Source organism: Enhydra lutris, unplaced genomic scaffold (genome assembly GCF_002288905.1).
Source record: "Enhydra lutris kenyoni isolate GAN:26980312 unplaced genomic scaffold, ASM228890v2 scaffoldscaffold5, whole genome shotgun sequence".
In the NCBI taxonomy this organism is placed as follows: Eukaryota; Metazoa; Chordata; class Mammalia; order Carnivora; family Mustelidae; genus Enhydra; species Enhydra lutris.
In genome coordinates, this window is record NW_019154089.1 from 3,276,733 (window position 1) to 3,300,170 (window position 23,438).

Below are 23,438 nucleotides of genomic sequence, written 5' to 3' on the forward strand. Positions count from 1 at the left end.
AGTGCTTCCTGAAGTGCAGACAGTCAAGTCATAAATAATGAGCATGATTTCCTATTTTAACATCTTGCTGACTATACCCTTCAGGGAACAGGCGCTAAACTTCATGAGAACAACAGATATTGTGTATAAGTGAATTAGGAACAGCCCATTTACATGAAAAGGTGACTTTTTACTAGTGTGAGCTTTCATGTAGGAGATGAGGGAAATGCAGAGGGCAGAGAGGGAGATGGCAGTGGTGAGGCTGAGTGCTCTGGTGGGTCAGAAGGAACCTTTGATATCAGGTAGTGCCTGGTTCAAATCCTGGCTCTTCTGTTTACTCACTGAGGGATCCTGGATGAGTGGTGACACAACTGTGGGACTCAGTGTCTCCATCTGGGAAATGGGGCGTACTTTATAGGAGGTTGTTGTGAACATTATATAACACATGGGATTGTAGGATCTGTGATATGTCCGCTGTACATCAGCAAATGTTTCTAGTATTTTTTTTTCTCTGTGGGTAGGACTTTGGCTCCTTCTGCTTTGTCTCTAGGTAGTTGCTTGGCCATTAGTCATTTCTGAGGGTTATTTTCATTTCTTTGTGAGGTATTCATTTGCTTAAAATCAATTTCTCCCAAGCTGGGTTGCCCATGCACAATGGCTCTGCATGATGGGAAAGAGAGCAAGACAGTATGCGTGTGGGGTGGGAATGGCCATGGGGGCTGCAGGGAGATGGAGTGAGCCTGGCTCGGCTGGATACATATAATCAATAGGAGAAATGGACATCTTCGTAAAAGTTATAGGTCCTGCTGGGTGAACTCTTTTCAGTGGTGCCAAGAAACGTGCCTATTTCATTTTTCCTCTTCTTGGGGCCAGGATCTGTTCACCCTCAAAGCAGCAGCCAGCCTGGGAATGGAGTGGTCATGTCATCCCTCATTGATCCCAGCTTCCATCCATGGAGGGTTTGGGAGTGAAGACACCGACAGAAACCTGGGAGCTGCTTTGCTTTTGAGAAGGGAAGGAAATAAATCCATTGAGCCATAAGCATTCACTGATTGACCCAGTATTTACTGTGTACCTCCTGGGTACCAGATGCTTTTTTAAAGCACTGTGGGGTCAACAGCAAACAAGACAGATATGCCAGACCCTTGTACCCCGAAGGTCTGGTGGTGGATGGACATTTTGCAGCTGTGAAGAGTGCAGTGAGGAGGCTAGGGTCAGGAGAGCCTTTTCTGAGGACTTTATGTGAAGCCGTAATTAATCAGAAGGGTGAGCAGGGGCTGGCTAGGAGAAGGGCAGGGAGTAAGGCGAGCATCTAGGCTGTAGGCCCTGAAGTGGAGGGGGTTAGGGGGACAGGAAATCAGAGGGAAAAGAGAAATGGGCTATGTGGGACCAAGGGGGCTGGCAGGGTCCAGGCTTAGCAGGGTGCAGAGGGAGTCTCGGTTTGGGGCTTGATCCTCATCCTGACAGCATGGGCAGGTCAGTAAAGGAGAGAGATGTGGTCACGTTTCCACTGAGAGAGGGCTGTTCTGGTGCCCGTGGAGAGAGCGAATCACACATGTCTAGCGGAGAGACGAAGACCCTTGTCGGGGGCTCCATGCGGTGCAGATGAAAGGTGGCGGGGGAGTGGATTCTAGAGGTGTAGCAGTGGGCAGAGAAATACCGCCGAGGGGGACTTGGCATATTGGTGATTTGCTGAAAGTGGGGGCTCAGGAGGGAGTCGGAGTGACACTGGCATTTGGGGTGGTGCTGGTTTTCCTGAGGTGGGCACATGGGTGGGGAGCGGGTTTAACGAGGAGGCAAGGCTCAGGCATTCCAATTTGGACACGCCGAATTCAAAGTGGTGGCAAAATGACCCAATGGAGATGCCATGTAGGAGGGAGATAGGAGGCTGCAGCTAAACATTAATCTGGGTTGATGACAAGGTGAGTATCGCAGGTGCCTCTTTTATCCCATGGAGCCCAATGGGTGGTTCTCATTGCAGCCAGCCGAGCACCCTGGAGTGGGGGCTACACTCACAACTTCCCACTCTGAGACCCGCCTTCCTCCTTCTGCGACCTTCAGCAATTCATCTAACCTTTCTCTGCTCCCCTCTCCTCAGCATAGAACGGTGATGGTTATGTCTGCTTCAGACTCTCCAGGAGCATGTGTCTGAGGCTCCATTAAACTGAAAATAAAACACGTGGAGCACTTTGGAAAGAAGAACTATGTTAAAACAAGGAGTTATTATAGTCGTGCGTCAGCCAATGAAAAACAGAAATACAGCCCCAAGGCTCAGTATTGATTTTGGTCCCGGGTACTTCCCGCAGCCAAATAAATCTGACATTTCTGCCCTCAAGAGCTGGCTGTGTTCATGGCAGGTCTCCAGCTTCCAGCCTCCTTGCCCCTGTTCCAAGGTTACGTCCTTTCTCGGCTCCGGCCAGATTCAGCGCCCCCACACCTGCCCGTGGTGCTCTGGCTGCCCTGCCCACCCCAGTGGGTGGTTCCCGGGAAGGTTCCAGTCGTGCACTTGGAGACTGGACAAGAGCAGATGCCCTCTGATTAAATGGGGGACAGGCCCTGCCAGAAAGGCAGAGCTTGGATAGGCAGAACGAGGGATTTAAGGGCTACCAAAGGAAATGCCTCTAGACAGTTTCCAAACTTTGGAATGCATGAAGGGCGATGGAATGTGCTTCATTCATTCATTCATTCATGGGTAAGTATTTATTGAGTGTACGTTGACTGCCAGGCTCTGAGATAAGCCTGGGGGATACAGGAGTAAAAAAGACACTATGTATGTCCTCCTGGAATTAACCTTTGGACTGGAAAAGAGACAAAGGAACCAAATACTTTTACGGGACAACCAGGTGCAAGGCCTAGAGAGTGGTGATGCGCTGGGCTGGGGAGGGCCTGTTTTTAGATGCGGTGGTCAGGGAAGCCCTCCCTGAGGGGGTGTGACACCAAGTTGAGCTGGGAAGTGCAGGAAGAGTGCATCCCAGGCCAAGCGCCCGGCCAGTGCTGAGTACCTGGGGTGGGAGCATGCTTGCATTGTGTGCAAAGACCATGGCAAGGAGTACTGCGAGAATCCAGGGACTTGGGGGGAGAAGGGCCAGATAGTACAGGACTTACTCAGTCATGGGAAAGAGTTTGGGGTTTTGTTTTCATGTCACGGTGAGCCATTGAATAGTTCTTCCAAGGGAATGATTTCTGTTAGGAAGCGATTATCCTGAATGGATAACGGATTGGAGGGGAAATGAAAGAATCGGGGAGACTAAGGGAGAAGCCAGTGTGGTCCTCCAGGTGAGCAGCAGTGGTTGCGGACCCCTGGGGTGCCATATGGGTGGAGCGAAGTGGATGGACTGGAGGGGTGGTGGGCAGTGGAACGGGTCAGCTCACTGGATAGGAGGTGAGTAGCGAGGACAAATAAGGGACAGAAGATTTCTCCCAGGTTTCTGGCCTTCACAGTCATGTGTATGGGATTATATTTACTGTAATAGGGAGCTCTCAGAGCATAGGTTCACAGAGGGAAATCTAGACTCCTGGTTTCACGCAGTCCAGTCTGACATACTCATAGGGCATTGGAGGAGATGTCAAGTACGAAATTGGATGTACAGCTGGAAGTCACCAGACACTTTGGGGCTGGAAATGCAACGGCCGCATCTCAGGACAGGACTGGGAATGCCCAGGGACACAGGGTAGACAGAGTAGAGGGCCCAGGCCTGAGCCCTGAAAATGACCGGTGGGCATGCCCAGCAGGGAGTGGGAGAGCCAGCTGGGCTGATGCCACAGGAGCCTCTAGGAACCTCTCGGAGGCCAAGAAGGGGAGGACTGAGGTCTCCCACTCAGTGTGATGACTTGGAGGAGGTTGCCGATGGTGACAAGTCACTTCAGTTAGTCAGTGAGGATGAAAAGCACATGAGAGTGGGCGGAAAAAAAGTAAGAACTGGAGCTGAGGAGGCAGAATGACATTTGGGGACAACTCTTTGGAGAAGTTTTGCTGTCAAATTGGGCAGAGAAATGGCGAAGTGGCTGCTTGGTTGGGTTTCTATGAGAACTAAGAAACGCTCTCTCCATCATTAAACCTCTCTCTGACTCTGATGCAGCCAGGACAGGATCCTGAAATACCGAACATCCCTCCATAATAAAAGGAACCGTGGAAGACATGGGGCCCCCAATACATAGCTGTGCCTCCACTCCTTTTTCTCCCTCTCATGAATGCTTCTAGGAATGTAAATCAGTCAGAGCAATGTTGGGATAAGCATCTGCTACTTTTTAGGAAGCATCACAATCCAATTTCCACACTTGAAAGGACATGGAACCAAATTTGCTGCGGCATGACCTGTAATTGACCACACCACGCAGGTTGGGGAATGTTGGCCAAGTGTGGTCCCTGACCACAGCTGGGTGCCATTCATTCATTCGTTCATTCACTCCTTCATCACTTATTTTCTGAGTCCTTGCTGTGTGTCAGGAGCATGGCTCTGGGGAGTGGGGGCAGAGAAGAATGAGCCAAACATGGCCTCTGTCCTCCCCTTGCTATAGCCAGGTGGGGAGCACAGACGTGGAAAAGGGATTTCAAGGGCAGTGAGCTGACAGCTGGACAAATGTGTTCTCAAGGAGGGCCTCACTTAGCAAGTCTTGGCTAAGAGTCTTAGCAACCATTACTCAGAAGATGTCAGGATGTATAGGCTACAGAGGTGAATTAATGAAGCCAATGTTGGCCTGAGTGTGGACAGTGGCCGAGGCAGGAGTGAGCACCCCGTGCTGGGGGGGGGGGGCGGGGAGCCTATTCCTACTAGGTCTGTACCAAGACCAACCTATCCAAGAAGTCAGGAAAGGAGGAAAGTGTGGCATGAGAGGCAGCCAGAGCAGGGACAGATGTGCAGGGTCTGGGGGCTTCACTCTGAGTTTGGTTTTCATCAGGAAAGTACCACAAATGGTTTTAAGTGTGTTTGTGTTGACAGAAGAGGGGAGAAGGTATCACTCAGATGTCTGAGGAATGGGGTGTGGTTGTACAAGAGAAAGGTAGCAGGTGAGTGTCACCTGTATGCACACAGGGCACTGCATTAATTCCTTTCCAGCCCTATTTGACCAGGCCCTGGAAACCAGATGGTGGGGGAGGGGGAGGTCAGGTTCAGCGCCCCACTCTTTCCTCCCCTCCAAGCCTGATTTAGTTTTCCTCTTTCTCCTTCCTGCCCTCGAGGAAAATCCAACAGGCTGGTGCCGGGGCCAGTTCTCAAGGGATGGGAACAGAAGCAGACATGGGTTTCTCTGCAGAAGAACACGAAAAGATACACACAGGTCCACCGTGGGGAAAGAAGGGTGTAGACATTATAGTAATGGAGGTCAGACGGACTGTTTTAAGGCACTGACAGACGTGGGCAGAGTCATGGGGCACGGAAGTGCAGAGACGCAGGTGGGCACACGACCAGGAATGGCCACGGCAGAAATTCACTCACCTGGGAGGAGGGGGGAGGGGATGGGGCGCCCTCCTAAGGAATGCTGATTCAGCAGGTCTGGAGCTTGAGGCAGGAATCTGCATTTTTAAGAAGGCCTCTCCTCCCCCGACCTAGGTGAGTCTGACCTGGGTGGCCCGGACGACCTTCCTTCTGAGAATGTCTAAACGCTGGCTGGCTTCTCGGCCTTGTATCCTCACTCGTCTCCGCCCGCCGTCAGCTGCTTGAGCCTGAAAACTGGTTTCAGCCCGGCCTTGAGCTGTGGATAACCACGTCCCAGGCTCCCGGCCCAGGGGCGGCGCGGCTGTCGGGCGGGCGGCATGGCAGCGCGCGGCCGCCAGGGGTCGCCAGAGGCCTCGGCTCGTGCGCTCTGGCTCCTCCGCCCGCGGTCGCCGCGCCCGTGAGAGCTGGAGAGCGAGCGGAGCCAGAGCGCTGCGGGCTCACAAAGCGGCCGGACGCGCGGCGGCGGGTGGCAGGAGCGTAGGAGAGCGAGCCGGAAGATCAGCCTCCTCCGCGACCGCACCACGCGAGCTCGAGCAACTCGGACGCGGGCACCCGGGCCGGCCCCCACGGTACGTGCCCCGCGGAGCCCCGCGCCCCAACTTGGCGTAGTTGGGACCTCCCCGCGGCCACCGGGATGTTGGCAGGGTCAGGGCCTGGGGGTATCTCCGCGAGCCCCTCGTGCCGAGGCGGCAGGGCGGGCGAGGGGGACCCCCACCCCCGCCGCGGGTACATCCTCCCCGCAACCCGCGCCCGGTTCAGCCGGAGCCTGGGCTGCTGCTCCGAGCCCGGTTCTCCCCGCTCCCTACCCCAGAGCTCTGGGCACCGTCTGTGGGAGTGCGGCTTGCGGATCCCGGGCTCCCGGTTTTTAGGGAGGGGTGCTGAAAACCCTGATCTGAGAGTAGCGGTCTGTGGGGCATCCGGAGAATAGGCGACAGGGGTCCTCTGTAGTTTGGTAGCAGCCCCTAATTTGTGACGCAGCCTCTTCATTTGAAACTAAGCCCCCCATTCGTGAGAGGGGTCCCCGGGTCTCCAGATCCGCGACAGGCTCCCCGGGTGTGCGGGGGATGACCGTTTCCCCGCGGTGAGATGCCCAGTCCCTACAGCCCGGGCGGGTCGCCGAGGCGCCGAGAGCCGGGTGCAGCGCGAGGGGCTCGCCTGGCCCTACCCTCCCGCCTCACGCCCCGGCGTGCCCCCTGCCCGCAGATGCCAGCGATCGCGGTGCTGGCGGCGGCGGCCGCGGCGTGGTGCTTCCTCCAGGTGGAGAGCCGGCACCTGGACGCGCTGGCGGGCGGCGCGGGCCCCAACAACGGCAATTTCCTAGACAATGACCAGTGGCTGAGCACCGTCTCCCAGTACGACCGGGACAAGTACTGGAACCGCTTTCGAGACGTGAGTACCGCTGCTGCTGCTGCCGGGCCCTGCGGGGGCTGGGGAGCCTCTCAGAGACTGGGGGCCTCTGGGGCGGGGTGGAGCGGGCATTGGTGCAGACCTGCTCACCGCAGCTCGTTGGTCGGGGTTCGGAGGCTGCCTCTCGCGGGAGACGAACTTTAAAGACAACTTCGAAGGCTTGATGCTCTTTGCCTGCGACCTGTGGTCCAGGTGTGTGTTATCATATCACTCGGGGAGGAGACTAACAGAATTTGAACGGAGAGGCTTCCTCAGGCTCTCAGTCCCCCTCATGTTCATGGTTGACTTTACCGAGGGCCCTAGAGAACCTTCCTGGGGCAGCAGTGATTTAGACAGTCTCTAGGCTGTGCCAGAAGATTCCATGCTACAGATGTTAGGCTTGGGGCTGAGCTCAGCTGATGTGTTAGAGACAGGTGTTCTAGGAGCTTTGGAGGGTCGTGGCAATGGGCCTCATTCAATGTTGACAGTACTAGTGTGGGGGAGGTGTGTTGGTTTTGACCCTTGGTGTCTTAGGGGAAAGGGAGTAGATTGACTGCTCATGGGTTTGGTCTCCTGCCCTCTGGGGGAGCCCCGGCAGGCACATCTGCTGCCTGTTTTTGTCCCCAAGGCGGGCTGCTGTTCCACAGGTATGTCCCAGAGGATGCAGGACAAGAAACACCTGGCACAGTGTTTCCAGCAGATGGCAACTCCCTTCCCCCTGCCCCAGGTGCTATGGGGGCTGCTGACAACTCTTCTAGAGGCTCTCCCAGGTAGCTGGGGCCATGCGCTTGGAGGGGACTGGGAGAGAACTTGTATGACACTTAACATGAGTGTTTCCTGCCCTTGAGACAGATCTGCCCCAAGAGTCCCTGTTCTTGTCACCGGGTTCTTTTAGGTGAGAGATGTGCGGGGATCTCCCTCCCTTTCCTGGATTTTTCTAGCCCTGTTTCTGGTAGCCTCACACCTTTGCAGGAGAAAAGTCTGAGGAAATTCAGTGAATCCAGATATTTGCTTGTACTTGTAAAGAGCATCTCTCCGGGTCCCATCCCTGAGGAGCAGGTGTGCCCACAGTCTCCAGTGAGGGCTTCTCCCTCCTCTCTCTGTTCCTCTTCCTCCTCTCTTTAGTTGACTGTGGGCTGCTTCTCTTTGAAACGTGCTTTCAAACACTTTCAATGAACTTTCACAGTAATTTTGAGCTTGGCTTAGGCAGCAGACTTCTTCTTTGCTTCTCCCAACCATGAGATGCCTGGCACACCTCCCACTGTTCCTGACCTGCTCTGTTAACCATCTGGCATCCCCTTTCTGTTCCGTTCGGAAGAGTCCTGTGATGACTTTATTTGCCTTAGGCTGAAAAAGATGCTGAACTGCCCAAAAGGTGCCCCCCAAAGAAGGCTTCATTCGCGGACTCAATAGGGTAGAAATAATTTTGCATTTTAAAATGTATTTTATCGGGGTGCCTGGGTGGCTCAGTGGGTTAAGCCTCTGCCTTTGGCTCAGGTCATGATCCCAGGGTCCTGGGATCGAGCCCCGCATCGGACTCTCTGCTCAGCAGCGAGCCTGCTTCCTCCTCTCTCTCTGCCTGTCTCTCTGCCTACTTGCGATGTCTGTCTGTCAAATAAATAAATAAAATCTTAAAAAAAAATAAAATGTATTTTATCATTCCATTTTGGATAGAGTGGAGGGACAAGGCAGTTGCTTACTTCAGCTAGAGGCGGAAGAATTGGGCCGGATGTAAAGGAGAAGGAACACCTTTGTCAATGCCTTGGTTAGATTGGCACCTGGGTCAGATTGAAAACACCTGTGCTTGCTGGCCTTCAGGGTGTGGAAAGGTTTACTGTGCTTTTGTGTCTGCTCAAAGGTTTCTACTCTTGGTGTATCATAAGCACGACGTTATTCCTATTTCCCATTAAGCTTTAAATTTTTAAAAGTTGAGCATCTCTATTTCTCATCTTGCTTGCAAATGGTGACATTTTTTTAATCCATGGGTCAGTGTTGTCCCGAACCTGATGTATCATGAAGCTCACCTGGGGTGTTTGTTAAATTCTAGCATGCAGACTTCTCCCCTGGAAAGCCTGATTCCATACTTCCGGAACGACTGCTGGAAAACTCTGTTTTAAACGAACATTCTAGGTAATTCTTACGATGTTTAGGAAAGACTGCCTTAACTATTGTAGAAATGTCTGAAACTTAATAAGAGAAATGCTTCTGTGTTCAAAGCATTCTTGAAATCTTTTTTGTTTCTGGAGAATTTTTTGTTATTTCTGGAGAATATTAGGTGTTAAGATTTTTATGAGCATATATTCTTTTAAAATGATCATTTTATCCAGCATACCATTTAAAAACATCTCAAAATGTTGAGAAAGTCCCAGACAGGTTTTATCATCAACCATTTTATATGCTTCATGGGATCTTGTGATACCAGCTGTGGCTAGTAACCTCTTCAAAGTTGTGAAACTCAAACTAGACACTCCTTGACTCCACCTTAAAGCATCTTCATTGGGTCATTTACTTGGAGTAACCACAAAGCCTCTGTTCTCTGGGACCAGGCCACAAAGGTTGGTTGCTCTACAGACTGGATGTTCAGTAGACAGTAGATGAAGACCCAGCTAATGGGGCAGTTGCCCAGCCAGCCTGATTGTTTGCACTAAGCCAGGTCTTGCTTAAGGCCGACAAAGCTTGCTTCTCTGCTAGTGTTTTAGTTGTTTTGTTGAGGCCTCTGATAACTTATAGAGACTGTGTCCTGAGATTACTGTTATGGTGCTTGTCAATATTTGAAAATCATTGTGAAAAAAAGCTTGTTGCCTCAGGGGACAGAGATTTGTTTTTAAATTTTTTAAATTTTTCTTTTTTAAAGGTTTATTTATTTTTCTGAGAGAGAAAGAGAGAAGGAAAGAGAGAGAGGAGAGGCAGAGGGAGAGAGAGAATCCCAAGCAGACTCCCACTGAGCACCGAGCCCGATGTAAGGCTTGATCTCACCACCTCAAGATTATTACCTGAGTTGAAACCAACAGTTGGCTGCTCAACCAAATGAACCACCCAGGCACCTGGGGAAGAAAGATTTAGAAGTGATTTTTGGTCTTGTGAAACTGAAAATGAGGTCCTAAAGTCTCTTTTTAGAATGTTGATCATATGCTTTGGTGATGGTTATTGGGCTTACTTGGAAATGGAAGTGATGGGCAGGCTGTGTGCTCCCTGCTCTCCTGCATTGAATGTCCTGTGGCATTGCCAACGATGACCTGAGAGCCACTACTTAGCACTTTGAGGTGGTCCTGTTGCTCTAGGTACACACTTAATCACTGTCTCCTTTACAGAAACAAAACTTTCAGAACTACTCCATGGCTTGTTGCCTGGAATGAGGGATCCAGGAGAAACAGAACAATGTTGAGATCTTAGGAGATGTTTGCTCCTAAATGTAATTGGTGGTCTGTTTGGTCATCATTCTTTTATAAAGATGAGCTGTTGGGATGTTTTGGTCAGATGGAGACTGGGATTTTTGCACAAATACAGTATTGCACAGGAGAAGATGAAGAAGGCAGGTGTTTGTGTTAAGTTGTACAATAATTTCCAGTTTTCTACGGTCGTACATTTAACTTCTCTGTGGTTTGAGATAGAGGGGTCAAGAGGCTACAGTCATTCTCTAGGTTTTTCTTCTGTGTGATTTTGCTTTTCATAGTCATTCCTCTAAGGAAATTTTCCTCTGTTCGTTTTTACATTTATTTGCACATTCATTCCCACACCTATCTGACTGTCTAGTATGTGCTAGGCAGCGTGGGCTGTAAGCATGCACAAGATAAATAATGTGATTTCTTTGCTCAGTAACCTCTTGTCTACTGGAGGAAATACTTTAAGGTTTTCATGCATTTCTATCTTACTTTTTTTTTTTTTTTGAGAAGTTTTTTCTTATAACAGTCATACATTCTGGTTGTAATTAAAAAATTAAAATATTACAGAAGTAGGTAATACCTGATGTTAACCAACCACATTGTTTAAGGCCCTTTACATATATTATCTCATTTAAAATTCATAACCATCCTAGGGGAGAAGTACTGCTATCGACCGTTATCAACTTCAACTGGGAGGTTGAGGCTGTTGCCCCAAGTTACAGAGCTGGGCTGTGGAAGAGCCTGGACTGGACCCAGGCAGTCTGATTCCAGATTCTTGCTGTGTTTTGCAGTCAGTCAAGAGTGGAGTGGATTTAGGGTGTGAGGCTTCTTTGGTATCACGTTGTAAGTCTTTCGTACTTCGTGTCTGAGGGCCATCAGTGAAGAATCTTACTTTGAGGCAAACTGGAACAGAAGCCAGGTAGATACGGCATACTGTAGGGGTCACATCAGGGCTTATCTTCTGCTAATAATGAGCTTCTGATGTAATTAAAATAATATTGTTGCTTACACCAAACATGACATTTTCTTTCTTATGCACACATGAAACTAGACTTGACATTTAACTCCAGGATAATTACCTTGAGCAGGCCTGAAGAATCAGAAAGTTGCCTTGGCTGGCATTTATCTTAGTCTGGAGTGACCTGAGTTTGTAATTCTAATGAGACCATAAGGACCAGCCTGCATTCTTTCTCCTCTTGGTGTACACTCTGGGGGATTTGGTGTCTCTGTAGCAGAACTGGGGAGGCAGTGAGTGTCTGATCTGCTCCTTTGATCTTAACATCTCAGCTGTCATGAGTTTCAAGGGCAAATGGGGCTTATTGATAGAATAGTGGCTGGCTCTGTCAGTAGAGTTGGTGACAAGAGAGGTGGTGTGGCTTAGTGGATCAGTCATTAATCTGTCACCACAGAAACTCGGCTTGTAATAGAGAGTAGCAGAAAATCATTTTGATTAAACAGGTTCAAGGAGACTTAAATGAGTTTGTGATCCTGATTCTCTTTAATGAACCTGCTGTATTAAATCCCCTGTACTAAATGACCACTCGTAGAAATAATTATTTCAAAGGAATCATTGTAAAGAGACAGTTTGGGAGTCTGTAGGCCTGAGACCATTCTTGTGTTTTCTGTCCTTAACCTTCAGCTTGTCCTTGCCAGAGAAGACCTAGTTCTTGCCTGGCGAGGGTGGGAGAGCTTCTTGCCTCAGTCGACCTTCCTGGGCTGAGTTCCCTGCCTCTCCCGGTCCTCCCCCAGTGCTGCCCTGTACTGCTTCTGCTGAACTGGATTGCTGAGAAGATACTCCTTTCCTATAGACTGATGAAATTATTTCCAAAAGCAAGAAGTGTCCCAAATGGATCATGGGGCCTGTTATTCCCCTAGAGGAGTAGGATGTAATTATGAGCTCAACTCTTTTATCTTGCTTGGAGAGATACAGTAATGTTAGTAATAAAATATTTTATAATTAATCATATCTTATTTACCTAATATAGTGTGTTTCAGACCAATCACACTCAGTATCTAAACTTGAACACTTTGAGGATGACTCTTTTTACTTTTTTTCTGGTGAGATGACTATAGATGTTCCTCAGGAAATTCCTCAGACCCAGGCACACCTGGATGGATCTCCTCTCCCCAGATGAGATAACTACAAACAAAATAAATTTCCCTAAAGGATTAAACAGTTTGCCCAAGGTTACAAGTATCTTCTTACCCTATTTCATCTAATATAAGATGTCATTACTTTTAAACTGTACCGTTTTTGTGTACTTCTAAGAAAGAAGACAGTGCCCAGAATGAAGAATTTAATAGACCCTTGGGTAAACCTGGGTCCTCAGAGGACTGCCCACTCACTGTAAAGCTAAACAAGAAATTAACCCACTGCACAGAAAAAGGAGCATAGGGAGGTGACTTGCATGTCTCCACCTTGGCCCTTGTGGAGGGAAAAAATACGCCCCTGTCGTTTGAGCAGGCTGACTCAAGGCTTCCTATCATGCGGCCTCCCAAACCTTGGTTAGTTAAACCCAAGGTAGTCAGATTACTTGTCCTCTCTGAATCCTTGACTTTCCATTCCGTTTGTTAAGTGGGGATAGTAACCCTCTTATTGGTGAGAACTCTAGATTTCAAGTAACTGAAATCCAGTTCAGGCTGGCTTAAAGGGAGAAGAAAACCTCCTTTGTAACTGAAGATCCTACTGATAAGCTATGCCTTTAGGTATAGGTTGGATCCAGACACTTGGCTTACATGGAGGACTTGGGTGTCTGTGCTCATTGTTCTCCTCTCCCACACCCCCCAGTCTTTGGGCTTTCTTTCCCCTATGTTGGTTTTATTCTCAGGCTCATTAATTCTATGTGGTAGCTCATGGCAAGTACAAATTTATATCATCATAAAGTTTTTATGTCTCAGCAGTGCCAACAAAATTCCCAGAATTGAGACTTGTCAGATTTAGCTGTTTTATATACCCATCCCCAGTCAACAATTCTGGACAGTTGGGTAGAATATGCTAATTGTCTAGGCCTGGGACGTGGGGCTAAAGTGGTGGTGGGGGTTTCATTGAATCCCATGGTGGAAAGGAGGGTTGAGCGATAGCTCCTTAAGGGGACAGGGGTATCCAGTATGTTAACCAGCCTTACAGAGGGCTGCCATGGAGAATAAACTGGCTAATGCCTGGGAAGCTCTTAGCAAAGTGTCTGGTTAATAAAGGCTGAAAAGGTGGAGGCTATTTTTTTTTTTTTTTGATGTTAACAACAGCTCCTATAACACTTAATGTATTATTCCTCAATTTTAGTTGTATATATTTATATTTTAGCTTTTAAAATCACTGGATGCCTCCAGACGTCAGAGCCCAAGTCTTATTGTGCCTGGCACAGAGTAGGTGGTCAGTAAGCATTGTGTTGACTTGCGTTTTTTCCTAAGCACAACTCTTGCTGTATCCCTGGGAAAGAAAGCTAATAGGAGAATTGCAGACGTGTGCTTTTAGTTTTGGTAGTTTTGGGTAGGTAGGCATGATTCTACATCATACACACATACTGCAAAACGTGTTAGGGGGTTTCTAATCTCTATCTTTAAGCTTGGACCTTACAACTTTATAACCCTTTTCAGGATACCCTGTGGTATAGAATTTGGTATTCCCAGAACTTTACTGTTAAGCTCAGCACAGAAAGCTGCTCAGTGAATGAATGAATGAATGAATGAGTGAATGAGTGAGTGAGTGATTCGGGATTAGGACTTTCCACATCTCCAGGATGGGAACAAGTTGTTTTTTTAGAGGGCTGGCCCCAGTAAGTCATGCTAGCTTTGGACATGTGTCTCATTCTTTTAGCAACTGGTAGTGATTATGGGTACCAACAGATGGAATGCTGTTGAGAGTCAGGGGGAACTTAAAAAGAAACGTAACCCCTGCATGCTTGCGGTCTTGCCAAGTATAAGCTTGGGTCTTTGGCCAGAGCATCACTTTCCTCATCTATATAAAATCAAGGGATCATATCTACTTGTTGGGTTTGGGGGAGGTTGAGTGAGATCGTGACACAAAGCGCAAAATAAGACGCTCATGCTCTTTGGGTGGCTGGTATACCGGCTCCTCTGATTTGCTTTCCGAGGGTCACTTGTCTTCTGCCCTGTGAGGGAATTGTTGGCACACAGCTCCAGGTGTTGTTTACTGTCTCATGTCTTCAAGAAATGTTGGGGAGATTTCCCCCATTATCTTTGAGCCTGTCTTCATTCCTTGCCAGTCTGGAGGGCTGTGGGAGGTTCCATATGATCTGTTCTCTGCTAATTTCCAGTTGCAGCTTCTGGCACAGAAGACTTTGCCATGTATTTCCCATCATCACTGGACCTCCTGAAACTGGCAACTCATCATGATGGGTCTGAGAGGGTTTCGTGCCCAGCTGTGCCTGAAATCAGAGTTATGTGAAGGGCTCCCCAGGGAGCCCTGTTTTGCCAGCTCAGCCCTAATCAGTATCACTTTGAATGTTAAGCTCTGATCCTGTGGCCTTCAGCCCATCTCAAAAGGTATAAACCTCATCTCGTCCTACAGATAGATAGATCCAGGCTGGCTTTAGGGTGGGTGGGGTTCTGCATAACTGTCCTTGAAGAAGTTCCTCCAGGGTCTAGCAAATGTTGCTTGTTGGAGTTCGGGAGTCCCCAAGCTCCTGGTTTGGCCTCAAAACCAACAGGAATATACTGGTATGGTTGGCCAGGCCTTTCTTCCTTCTCTACTCAGGCCTCTCTCTCTGATCTTAATCAGATAGAGATCACGACAGGCTCTCAGAGGAGCTATAATTCATTAAAGGCAGAGCAGGTTGGCTGTGGTTTAGGAAAACCCAAGCAGTCAAAAATCACTACTGTGGGCCATGATGGTTTGTTGGTGCAAAATTGTTCTCCAAATGCCAGCTCTGCACCAGGCCTTTGCTGGGTGCTTAGTGAAGAAGACAGAGGGGGGTTTGTACCCTCCAGGGTTTACTATCTAGCAAACAGATAAACAGTCAAAAGATAATCACATAGGTACAGGGGCACCTGGGTAGCTCAGTAGGTTAAAGCCTCTGCTTTCGGCTCAGGTCATGATCCTGGCGTCTTGGGATTGAGCCCCGAATCGGGCTCTCTGCTTGGCGGGGAGACTGCTTCCCTTCCTCTCTTCCTGCCTGACTCTCTGCCTGCTTGTGATCTCTGTCTGTCAAATAGGTAAATAAAATAAAATAAAAAAGATAATCACGTAGGTACAGTAGACAGAAGTGCTACAAGGTAGAGGTATAGATGGTTGGAGACTAGGTGAAGGGGAGGAAAAAGGCACTAAGGAACACGTTTGGTTAGGGAAGCCCTCCCTGGGAAAGCCACTGGAGCTAACAGGTGGCAGATGACAGAAGCGAGCCAGGTGAGAAAAGGTGCTTGTGTTCCAGGCAGCAAGTGGGAAGAGCAAGTCCCAAGGTCTTGAAGTGGGAAGGACCCTGATGTGTCTCCATTAGACGTGTTTGCTCTGGGATTCTGTTAAGCAGCAAGCTCTCTCCTAGTTTATTTAAAAACCACATTTTGTCCATTTTCACCTCAGCTCCTGTTTTGGGGGCAGGGCCATGAGTCGCCTGGGACAAATGAGGTATGCAGATGGGCCAAGTACGCGGAAGGATGGCCTATTCTTTTCTTCCCCCTCTCTGCCAGCTTCAGCAGTCTTCTCTGGTGGGAAAGTATCCATCCCCCTGCTCTGCCTCCCCCTTTCAGAAAGTCCTTCCTCCTCTAGGGTCTGCAGCCCATGAGCTTCTCCATCCCTCCGTGGTCCAGTGTCCTGGGCTATAGAGCTCCTACAGTTTCCACTGCTGTTTAAAAATAAAGGTGCCATGGAGTTTCTGGATAGAGTGATGATTTATGAAGTATTTATTTCAGAAATGAGAATACCCTCCCCCATTCCCTTCTCCTGCCATCATTGCTGAGAACCAACTGGGTACCAGGCTTGGAGACTAAAGATGAGAACCAAGATTACCACCCTCTAGGGTCACACTGTAGCGGGGGAGATGGAAAAGCATGCAGTTCCTTTAACACCATGTCGAGGGCTGAATAGAGCGGGTGCATTTCACAGCCTGTCTTTCTGAGTCCTCTCAGCGTCCCTCCAACAGAGATGAGGGTAACGGTTTCTTTTTGGGAAGGAGGAAAGAAGTATTGACAAACCAGTGATGTGAGTTATTGGAGATTGTTCTGGAAGGGTACTGCTAAAGTCCACAGTAACTTGATTGGGCTGCTTTTCTTATGATGCTATACAAACATGTCCCTCAGGAGACTCTCTCTCTTGATCCTTTAAAATGAGCTTGCTTTTATATTTGGTGTACTGGGGAAGGGAAGGAAAGACATATTATACAACTATTTGTAAGAATTTGCAAACTCTTCCGGTGTGATCTGCAGCGTGTCCCACCATGGAGGGCACCGTCAGCATTCCCCAGTGTAATTATGTGCCAGGAGAGCAGGCATTTATGCAAAGCCCATCGGTGCCTGTGATTGGAGCTGGGAAACAGAACTTAGTGCAGGCATTCCAGGCAATCTTTGCACAGATGAAACAGACAGAAAACAAATATGCAGCGAGTATAAGCCTCCACTGTGCTATTGTAGTTCTTTCTGTCCCACCATTGACATGGCCTCACTCTCAGTTCTAAAAATGTCCAGGCCAAGGCAAAAAGAGAAAATGCACAGAGTGAGGTGCTAGAGTGGTGGTTTTTATACTCATGGCTCTGTAATCTTGAAACATCACTAATGCTCTTCTTTAAACTATAGATCTCCAGGTGCCTGAGTAACTCAGCCGGTTAAGTGACTGTCTTCTGCTCAGGTCATGATCCCAGGGTCCTGGGATTGAGCCCTGCGTTGGGCTGCCTGCTCAGTGGGGAGCTTTCTTCTCCCTCTACCGCTCCCTCTGCTTGTGCTCTCTCTCTCAAATGAATAAATAAAATCTTAAACAAAACAAAACAAAAGCCCTGTAGATTTCAGCCTCTGTGTCCAGAGCATGGTCTTCAGTAGGTCGAAGGTGACACCCAGGAAGCTGCATTTTAAATAAGCAGGCGGGATAATTCTGATGCAGGTAATTTTCAGACTGTATTTCCAGAAAAATCCTGGAGAATTATTATTCATCCTAAATAGCCGACATGATAAGATCCAATGAATAATAACATTTTAGACAAAATGAGCATTTTGTGTAGTAGGAAATTATTATGGGTGCAGTGTTTTTCCCTTTGGCCAACAGAGTTACCTTTAATACCGATAGAAAGAAAGGTCTTGCTTTCCAGAGTGTGTGTCTGCATATTCTCAGCAGCAGGCATTGTTAGGAGGTGCTCCTGGAGCAGAATAACATTTGACTCTTGACTGGCTACTAGGGACACTTGTGTACATGAACATGGTGAAATTGATGTGGGGCCTTTTACAAGATAAACTCTTTTGGATGTCATCTCAACAAATCTTCCTATCTCTGGAGGGGCCTGAGCCCAGCCAACTCTGGGCTAACTTTGCATGCAGAATTGATGTGTTTTGTGTACAGATGACCTGAAGTAACTTGACTCTGACCCTGACTTTAGTTTACAGAGAAATGGGTATCGAAGCTTAAGTAGTGCCAAGAGTATGTAATGAACAAGGAATTTTGAGGATCATTAAGGCATGGTGGTACTTCTTGTTCTGAAGCCATTCCGTTGCCCACTGAACCAACTCTCAAACTTTGCTTTACCCCATGTTGCTGAATTTCCTACAATTACTGGTACCTAAAATTGATAAAACCATTGCCAGGAGGGAGAATATAGTTAACAGATAATAACTGAACAGATTTGTGTGGCTGTTTGGGGTCTTTCCATAACCCCATTGTTAAGGGATGGTTGGGTAGTTTCCATGTCTTTTTATGGTCCTTAATATGCTGATTCCTTTGTGGCTTCAGTGGGCATGACTGGCTGGTTAGTGTCCAGAACTTTCATTAGGCTGAGGCATCACTTCCAACATCTGGGCCAGCTGGTCTAAGCGTGACTCTGGATCTCGTCTTCAACCTTTGACCAGCCTACTTGAATGAAGAGCTATGTGATTTTCAATGAAGGAGAGCATAAAAGTGTTATCCGTAGTAGAGATAAAGTACTGCTGTTTTTACTAGTGTGAAATAAATTGTGTGATTTTCTTTATATGACAAGGTTGATGGTTTAAAAATTTCTCCTATCTCAGAAAGACCTTTGCATAGGTTTTTATTGTTTTGTTTCTTTCCATTGTCATCCTTGACCTAGATCTTGCCTTTCTAGTGACCAGGTGCTGGTACTCAGATTCAGTAGTTCTCTTTATTCACACATTCCTACATTCCTAGCACAGATGCTTATTAGCCAGGCTGCTCTGTACCAGAAACTGTGCTGGCGATGTAGGATGTCACAGGGAGCCAAACAAAGGTGATTCCTATCCTCTGAAATCTGTAGACTGCTTGTCTGAGATCAAGTGAAGAATAAGGGGTGCTTGTCAACCTATTGGGGGTTATTCCACAAAGGAAGAGCTATGGTCCACAAAGGAACCAGAGCAGTCCTGGCCTGCTGGACATTAGGAGCATTGTGACGGGAGCCATGCTTCTGTGGGAAAGTCGCACCAGCCTTCATCTCTCAATCTGTCTGGCGTTCAGGCCACTTGAGCTCACCTCAACTCTTACTCATATGGGGTGCCTCTGATGTTCTGCATAAGTTTAGGGACCCACCTGCTGCCAGTAGAAGGGTGTTGGTCTGTGTAGTCAAGGTGAAACATGTAGATGAGAGAGGACTTGATGTGTACGAATGCTGAAGTTCGGTGTTGAGCCTTGTCTGTCCTCTGGGTCAAGGTTCGGATCGGTAAAGAGTATGTTTCACTGGAGTATAACATACATAGAGCAAAGGGTGCCAGTCATGAAGGTACTACCGCTTGATGTACTTTCATCACGTGAACACACCCGTACAAACTTCAACCCGATCAAGAGACAGAATCTCCTCAGCATCTTAGAAGTCCATTTTGTGTCCCTTACTGTCGCTGCCTGTCCCTGTCCCAAGCAGGAACTGTCCTGATTTCTAACACTGTAGATTAGTTTTGTTTATAATGAAATTGTAAGGATGTCTTTCCAGGTCTGGCTTCCTTTGCTGAACATAAAATTTATGACAGAGTGTTGTGTGTTGCTGCACTTCGTTCATTCTCTTGTTGTGTGAATAGTCCACAGTTTATTCCCCTGTTCTAGTTTTTTGGTCTTTATTTAATTTTAATTCCAATATAGTTAACATACAGTGTTATATTAGTTTTAGGTGTACAATATAGTGATTCAACAATTCTATGCATTTTACTCGGTACTTATTAAGGTAAGTGGACTCTTCATCCCCCTTCACCTATTTCACCCATCCCCCCTCCCATCTCTCCTCTGGCAACCATCAGATTGTTCTCTATAATTGAGAGTCTGTTGGTTTGTCTGTTTTTTTCTCTTTTGTTTCTTTAATTCCCTATATGGATGAAAATTGTATTTGTCTTTCTCTGACTGATTTATTTCATTTAGCATTATGCCATTCCTATTTATTCTTGTTGCAAATGACAAGATACCTTTCTTTTTCATGGCTAATATTCAATCCAGTGTGTGTGTGTGTGTGTGTGTGTACACCACATATTCTTTATTCATTCATCTATTAATGGGCACTTGGTTTGCTTCCGTAATTTGGCTATTGTCAATAATCCTGCAGTGAACATAGATGTGCATATATCTTTTTGAATTCATGTTTTGTATTACTTGGGTAAATAGTAGTGGAATTATTGGATCATATGGTAATTCTATTTTTAATTTTTTTAGTCTTTTTTTTTTTTTTTTTTTTTTTTTTAGATTTTATTTATTCATGAGTGACAGAGAGAGGAGAGAGAGGCAGAGGCATAGGGAGAAGTACCAATGCAGGGCTTGATCCCAAAACCCCAAGATCACAACCCAAGCCGAACACAGAAGCTTAACTGATTGAGCCACCCAGGCATCCAATTTTTAATTTTTTGAGGAACTTCTGTACTGTTTTTCACAGTGGCTGCATCAGTTTGAATTACCACCCATTGTTCGAGGATTCCTTTTTTTCCATATCCTCACCAACACTTGTTTCTTGTGTTTCTGATTTTTGCCATTCTGGCAGTTATGAGGTGATATCTCATTGTGGTTTGATTTGCATTTCCCTGATGGTAAGTGATATTGACTATCTTTTCATGAGTCTGTTGACCATATATATATCTTCTTTGGAGTGGTGTCTGTGTCTTCTGCCCATTTTAAAAAATTGGATTATTTGTGTTTGTGTTGAGTTGTATAAATTCTTTATATATTTTAGATAGTTTATCTGATATGTCATTTGCAAATATCTTCTCCTTTCATTTGATTGCCTTGTAGTTTTGTTGGTTTCTTTGCTGTGTAGAAGCTTTCTATTTTGATGACATCCCAATAGCTTATTTTTGCTTTTATTTCCCTTGCCTCAGGAGACATATCTAGAAAAATGTGCTATAGCCAATGTCAGATAAATTACTGCCTGTGCTCTTTTGAGAATTTTTATGGTTTCAAGTCTCATATCTGGGTTCTTAATCAATTTTGAGTTTATTTTGTGTGTGGTGTAAGAAAGTGGTCTAGTTTCATTCTTTTGCACGTTGCTGTGCAGTTTTTCCATCATCATTTGTTGAAGGGATGGTCTTTTCCCTATCGCATATTCTTGCCTCCTTTGTCCAAAATTAATTGGCCATATAATCATGGGTTTATTTTTGGGTTATCTGTTTTGTTCTGTTGACCTATGTGTCTGTTTTTGTGCCGGTACCATACTGTTTTGATGGGTATAGCTTTGTAGTGTATCTTGAAATCTGGGATTATGATACCTCCAGCTTTGTTTTTCTTTTTCAAGATTGCTTTGGCTATTTTGGGTCTTTTTGTGGTTTTGTACAAATTTGGGGATGGTTTTTTCTAATTATGTGAAAAACGGTGTTAGTATTTTGGTATAGATTGGGTTAAATCTATAGATTGGTTTGGGTAGTGTAGATATTTTAAGACTTTTTGTTCTCCCAAATTGGGAGAAATAATAAAATAATAAAGACACTAAATATCTTTCTATTTGTGTGTGTCTTTAGTGTCTTTTATCAGTGTCCTGCAGTTTTCAGAGTATAGGTCTTTAACCTCGTGGTTAAGTTTATTTCTAGATATTTTATTATTTTTTGGTACAATTGTAAATGACATTGTATTCTTAATCTTTCTGGTACTTCATTATTAGTATATAGAAATGCATTGATTTTGTATCCTCTGACCTTAATGAATTCATTTAAAAATTCTAGTTGCTTTTTGGTAGAGTCTTTAAGCATCCTGTCCTCTGCAAATTGTGAAAATTTTAGTCCTTCCTTACCAGTTTGGATGTGTTTTATTTATTTTTCTTATCTGATGGTTGTGGTCAGGACTTCCAATACTGTGTTGAATAAATGTAGTAAGAATGGACGTCCTTCTCTTGTTCCTGACCGTAGGGGGAAAACTCTTCAGTTTTTCCCCAGTGACTCTGATGTTAGCTGTGGGTTTTTCATATATGGCCTTTATTATGTTTTGTTATGTTCCTTCTAGACTTACTTTGTTGAAGGTTTTTATCTTGAGTGGGTGTTCTACTTTGTCACATGCTTTTTCAGCATCTGTTGAAATGATCATATGGTTTTTTTTATCCTTTCTCTTGTGATGTATCATGTTGATTGATTTGAGAATATTGAACCATCCTTGCAAACCAGGAATAAATCCCACATGATCATGGTGAATGATTTTTTAAAATGTATTTAAAATGTATTTTTTAAAATGTATTTTAAGTTTTTAAAATGTAAATTAAAAAATTTAAAATGTATTTTTTAAAATTTCAATTCAGTTTGATAATATTTTGCTGAGGATTTCTGCATCTATCTTCGTCAGGAACATTGGCCTGTAGTTTTATCTGGTTTTGGTCTCAGGATAATGCTGGCATCCTAGAATGAATTCAGAAGATTTCCCTCCTCTTCTATTTTTTTTTTTTTTTCAATAGTTCGAGAAGAATGAATCTTAAGTCTTCTTTAAATGTTGGATAGAATTCACCTGTAAAGCCATCTCATCCTAGACTTTTATTTGTTGGGAGTTTTTTGATTACTGATTCTATCATTGCTGGTATTTTTTTTGTTTAAATTTTTTGTTTCTTTCTGCTTCAATTTTGGGAGGTTTTAGGTTTCTGGGGATTTATCCATTTCTTGTAGGTTTTCCAGTCTCTTGGCATATAATTTTTCATAATATTCTCTTCTAATCCTTTATTTCTGTGGTATGAGTTGTTATTTCTCCTGTTTCATTTTTCATCTTGTTTGAGACTTCTTTTTTTATGAGTCAGCAAAAGGTTTATCAATTTTGTTGATCTTCTTATAGTAAGTACCAGTTCCTGGTTTCATTGATATATTCTTTTTTTTTTTTTTTTTAATTTTTTGTTTCATTTACTTCTGCTCTCATCTTCATTATTTCCTTCCTTCTGCTGGCTTTGGGGTTTGTTTTTTCTTTTTCTAGCTCCTTTAGGTGTAAAGTTAAGTAGTTTATTTGAGATTTTTCTTGTTTCCTAGGGTAGGCCTTTATTGCTATAAACTTCCTTCTTAGAACAGCTTTTGCCACAGCCCAAGGATTTTGGATTGTTGTGTTTTCATTTTCTTTTGTCTCTGTGTATTTTTTGATTTCCTCTTTGATGTCCTGGTTGACCCCGTCATTGTTTAGTAGCATGGTATTTGTGCTCATTCCAGATTTTTTTTTTTTTTTTTTTTTTGTGGTTGATTTCTAGTTTCAGTGTGTTGTGGTCACGAAAGATGCATGATATGACTTCAGCCTTTTTTAATTTGTTGGGGGTTGTTTTGTGGCCTAATACGTGATCTGTTCTAGAGCATATTTCACGTGCACTTGAAAAAAATGTGTATCCTCCTGTTTTAGGATGAAATGTTCTGAGTAATCTGTTAGATCCATCTGGTCCAGTGTATCACTGAAAGCCACTGTTTGCTTAGTGATTTTCTGTTTAGATGATCTGTCCGTTGATGCAAGTGGGCTATTAAAGTCCTCTACTGTTAATTGTATTACTACTGATTACTTCCTTTGTTTGTTATTAGCTGCTTTATGTATTTTGGTGCTCTCATGTTGGGTGCATAAATATTTACAATTATTAGATCTTGTTGGGTTGTTCCCTTTATATGGTGTCCTTGTTATAGTTTTTGTCTTAAAGTCTTTTATCCCCCAATATCAGTACTGCTACCCCAGCGTTCTTTGCCCTTCCATTTGCATGATAAGTGC

The 23,438-nt window shown here is 45.6% G+C and overlaps 1 protein-coding gene across 1 annotated transcript in view; it reads left to right on the top strand.

The window, feature by feature from the left end:
* The first annotated feature begins 6,617 nt into the window (after positions 1-6,617).
* The window catches only part of LOC111141029 (SPARC/osteonectin, cwcv and kazal like domains proteoglycan 1), a 498,494-nt gene continuing 481,673 nt past the window's right edge, over positions 6,618-23,438 (top strand). The window contains exon 1 of the mRNA XM_022493359.1: positions 6,618-6,803. Coding sequence (XP_022349067.1) covers positions 6,618-6,803 — 186 coding nt within the window. The remainder of the gene's footprint in view (positions 6,804-23,438) is intronic.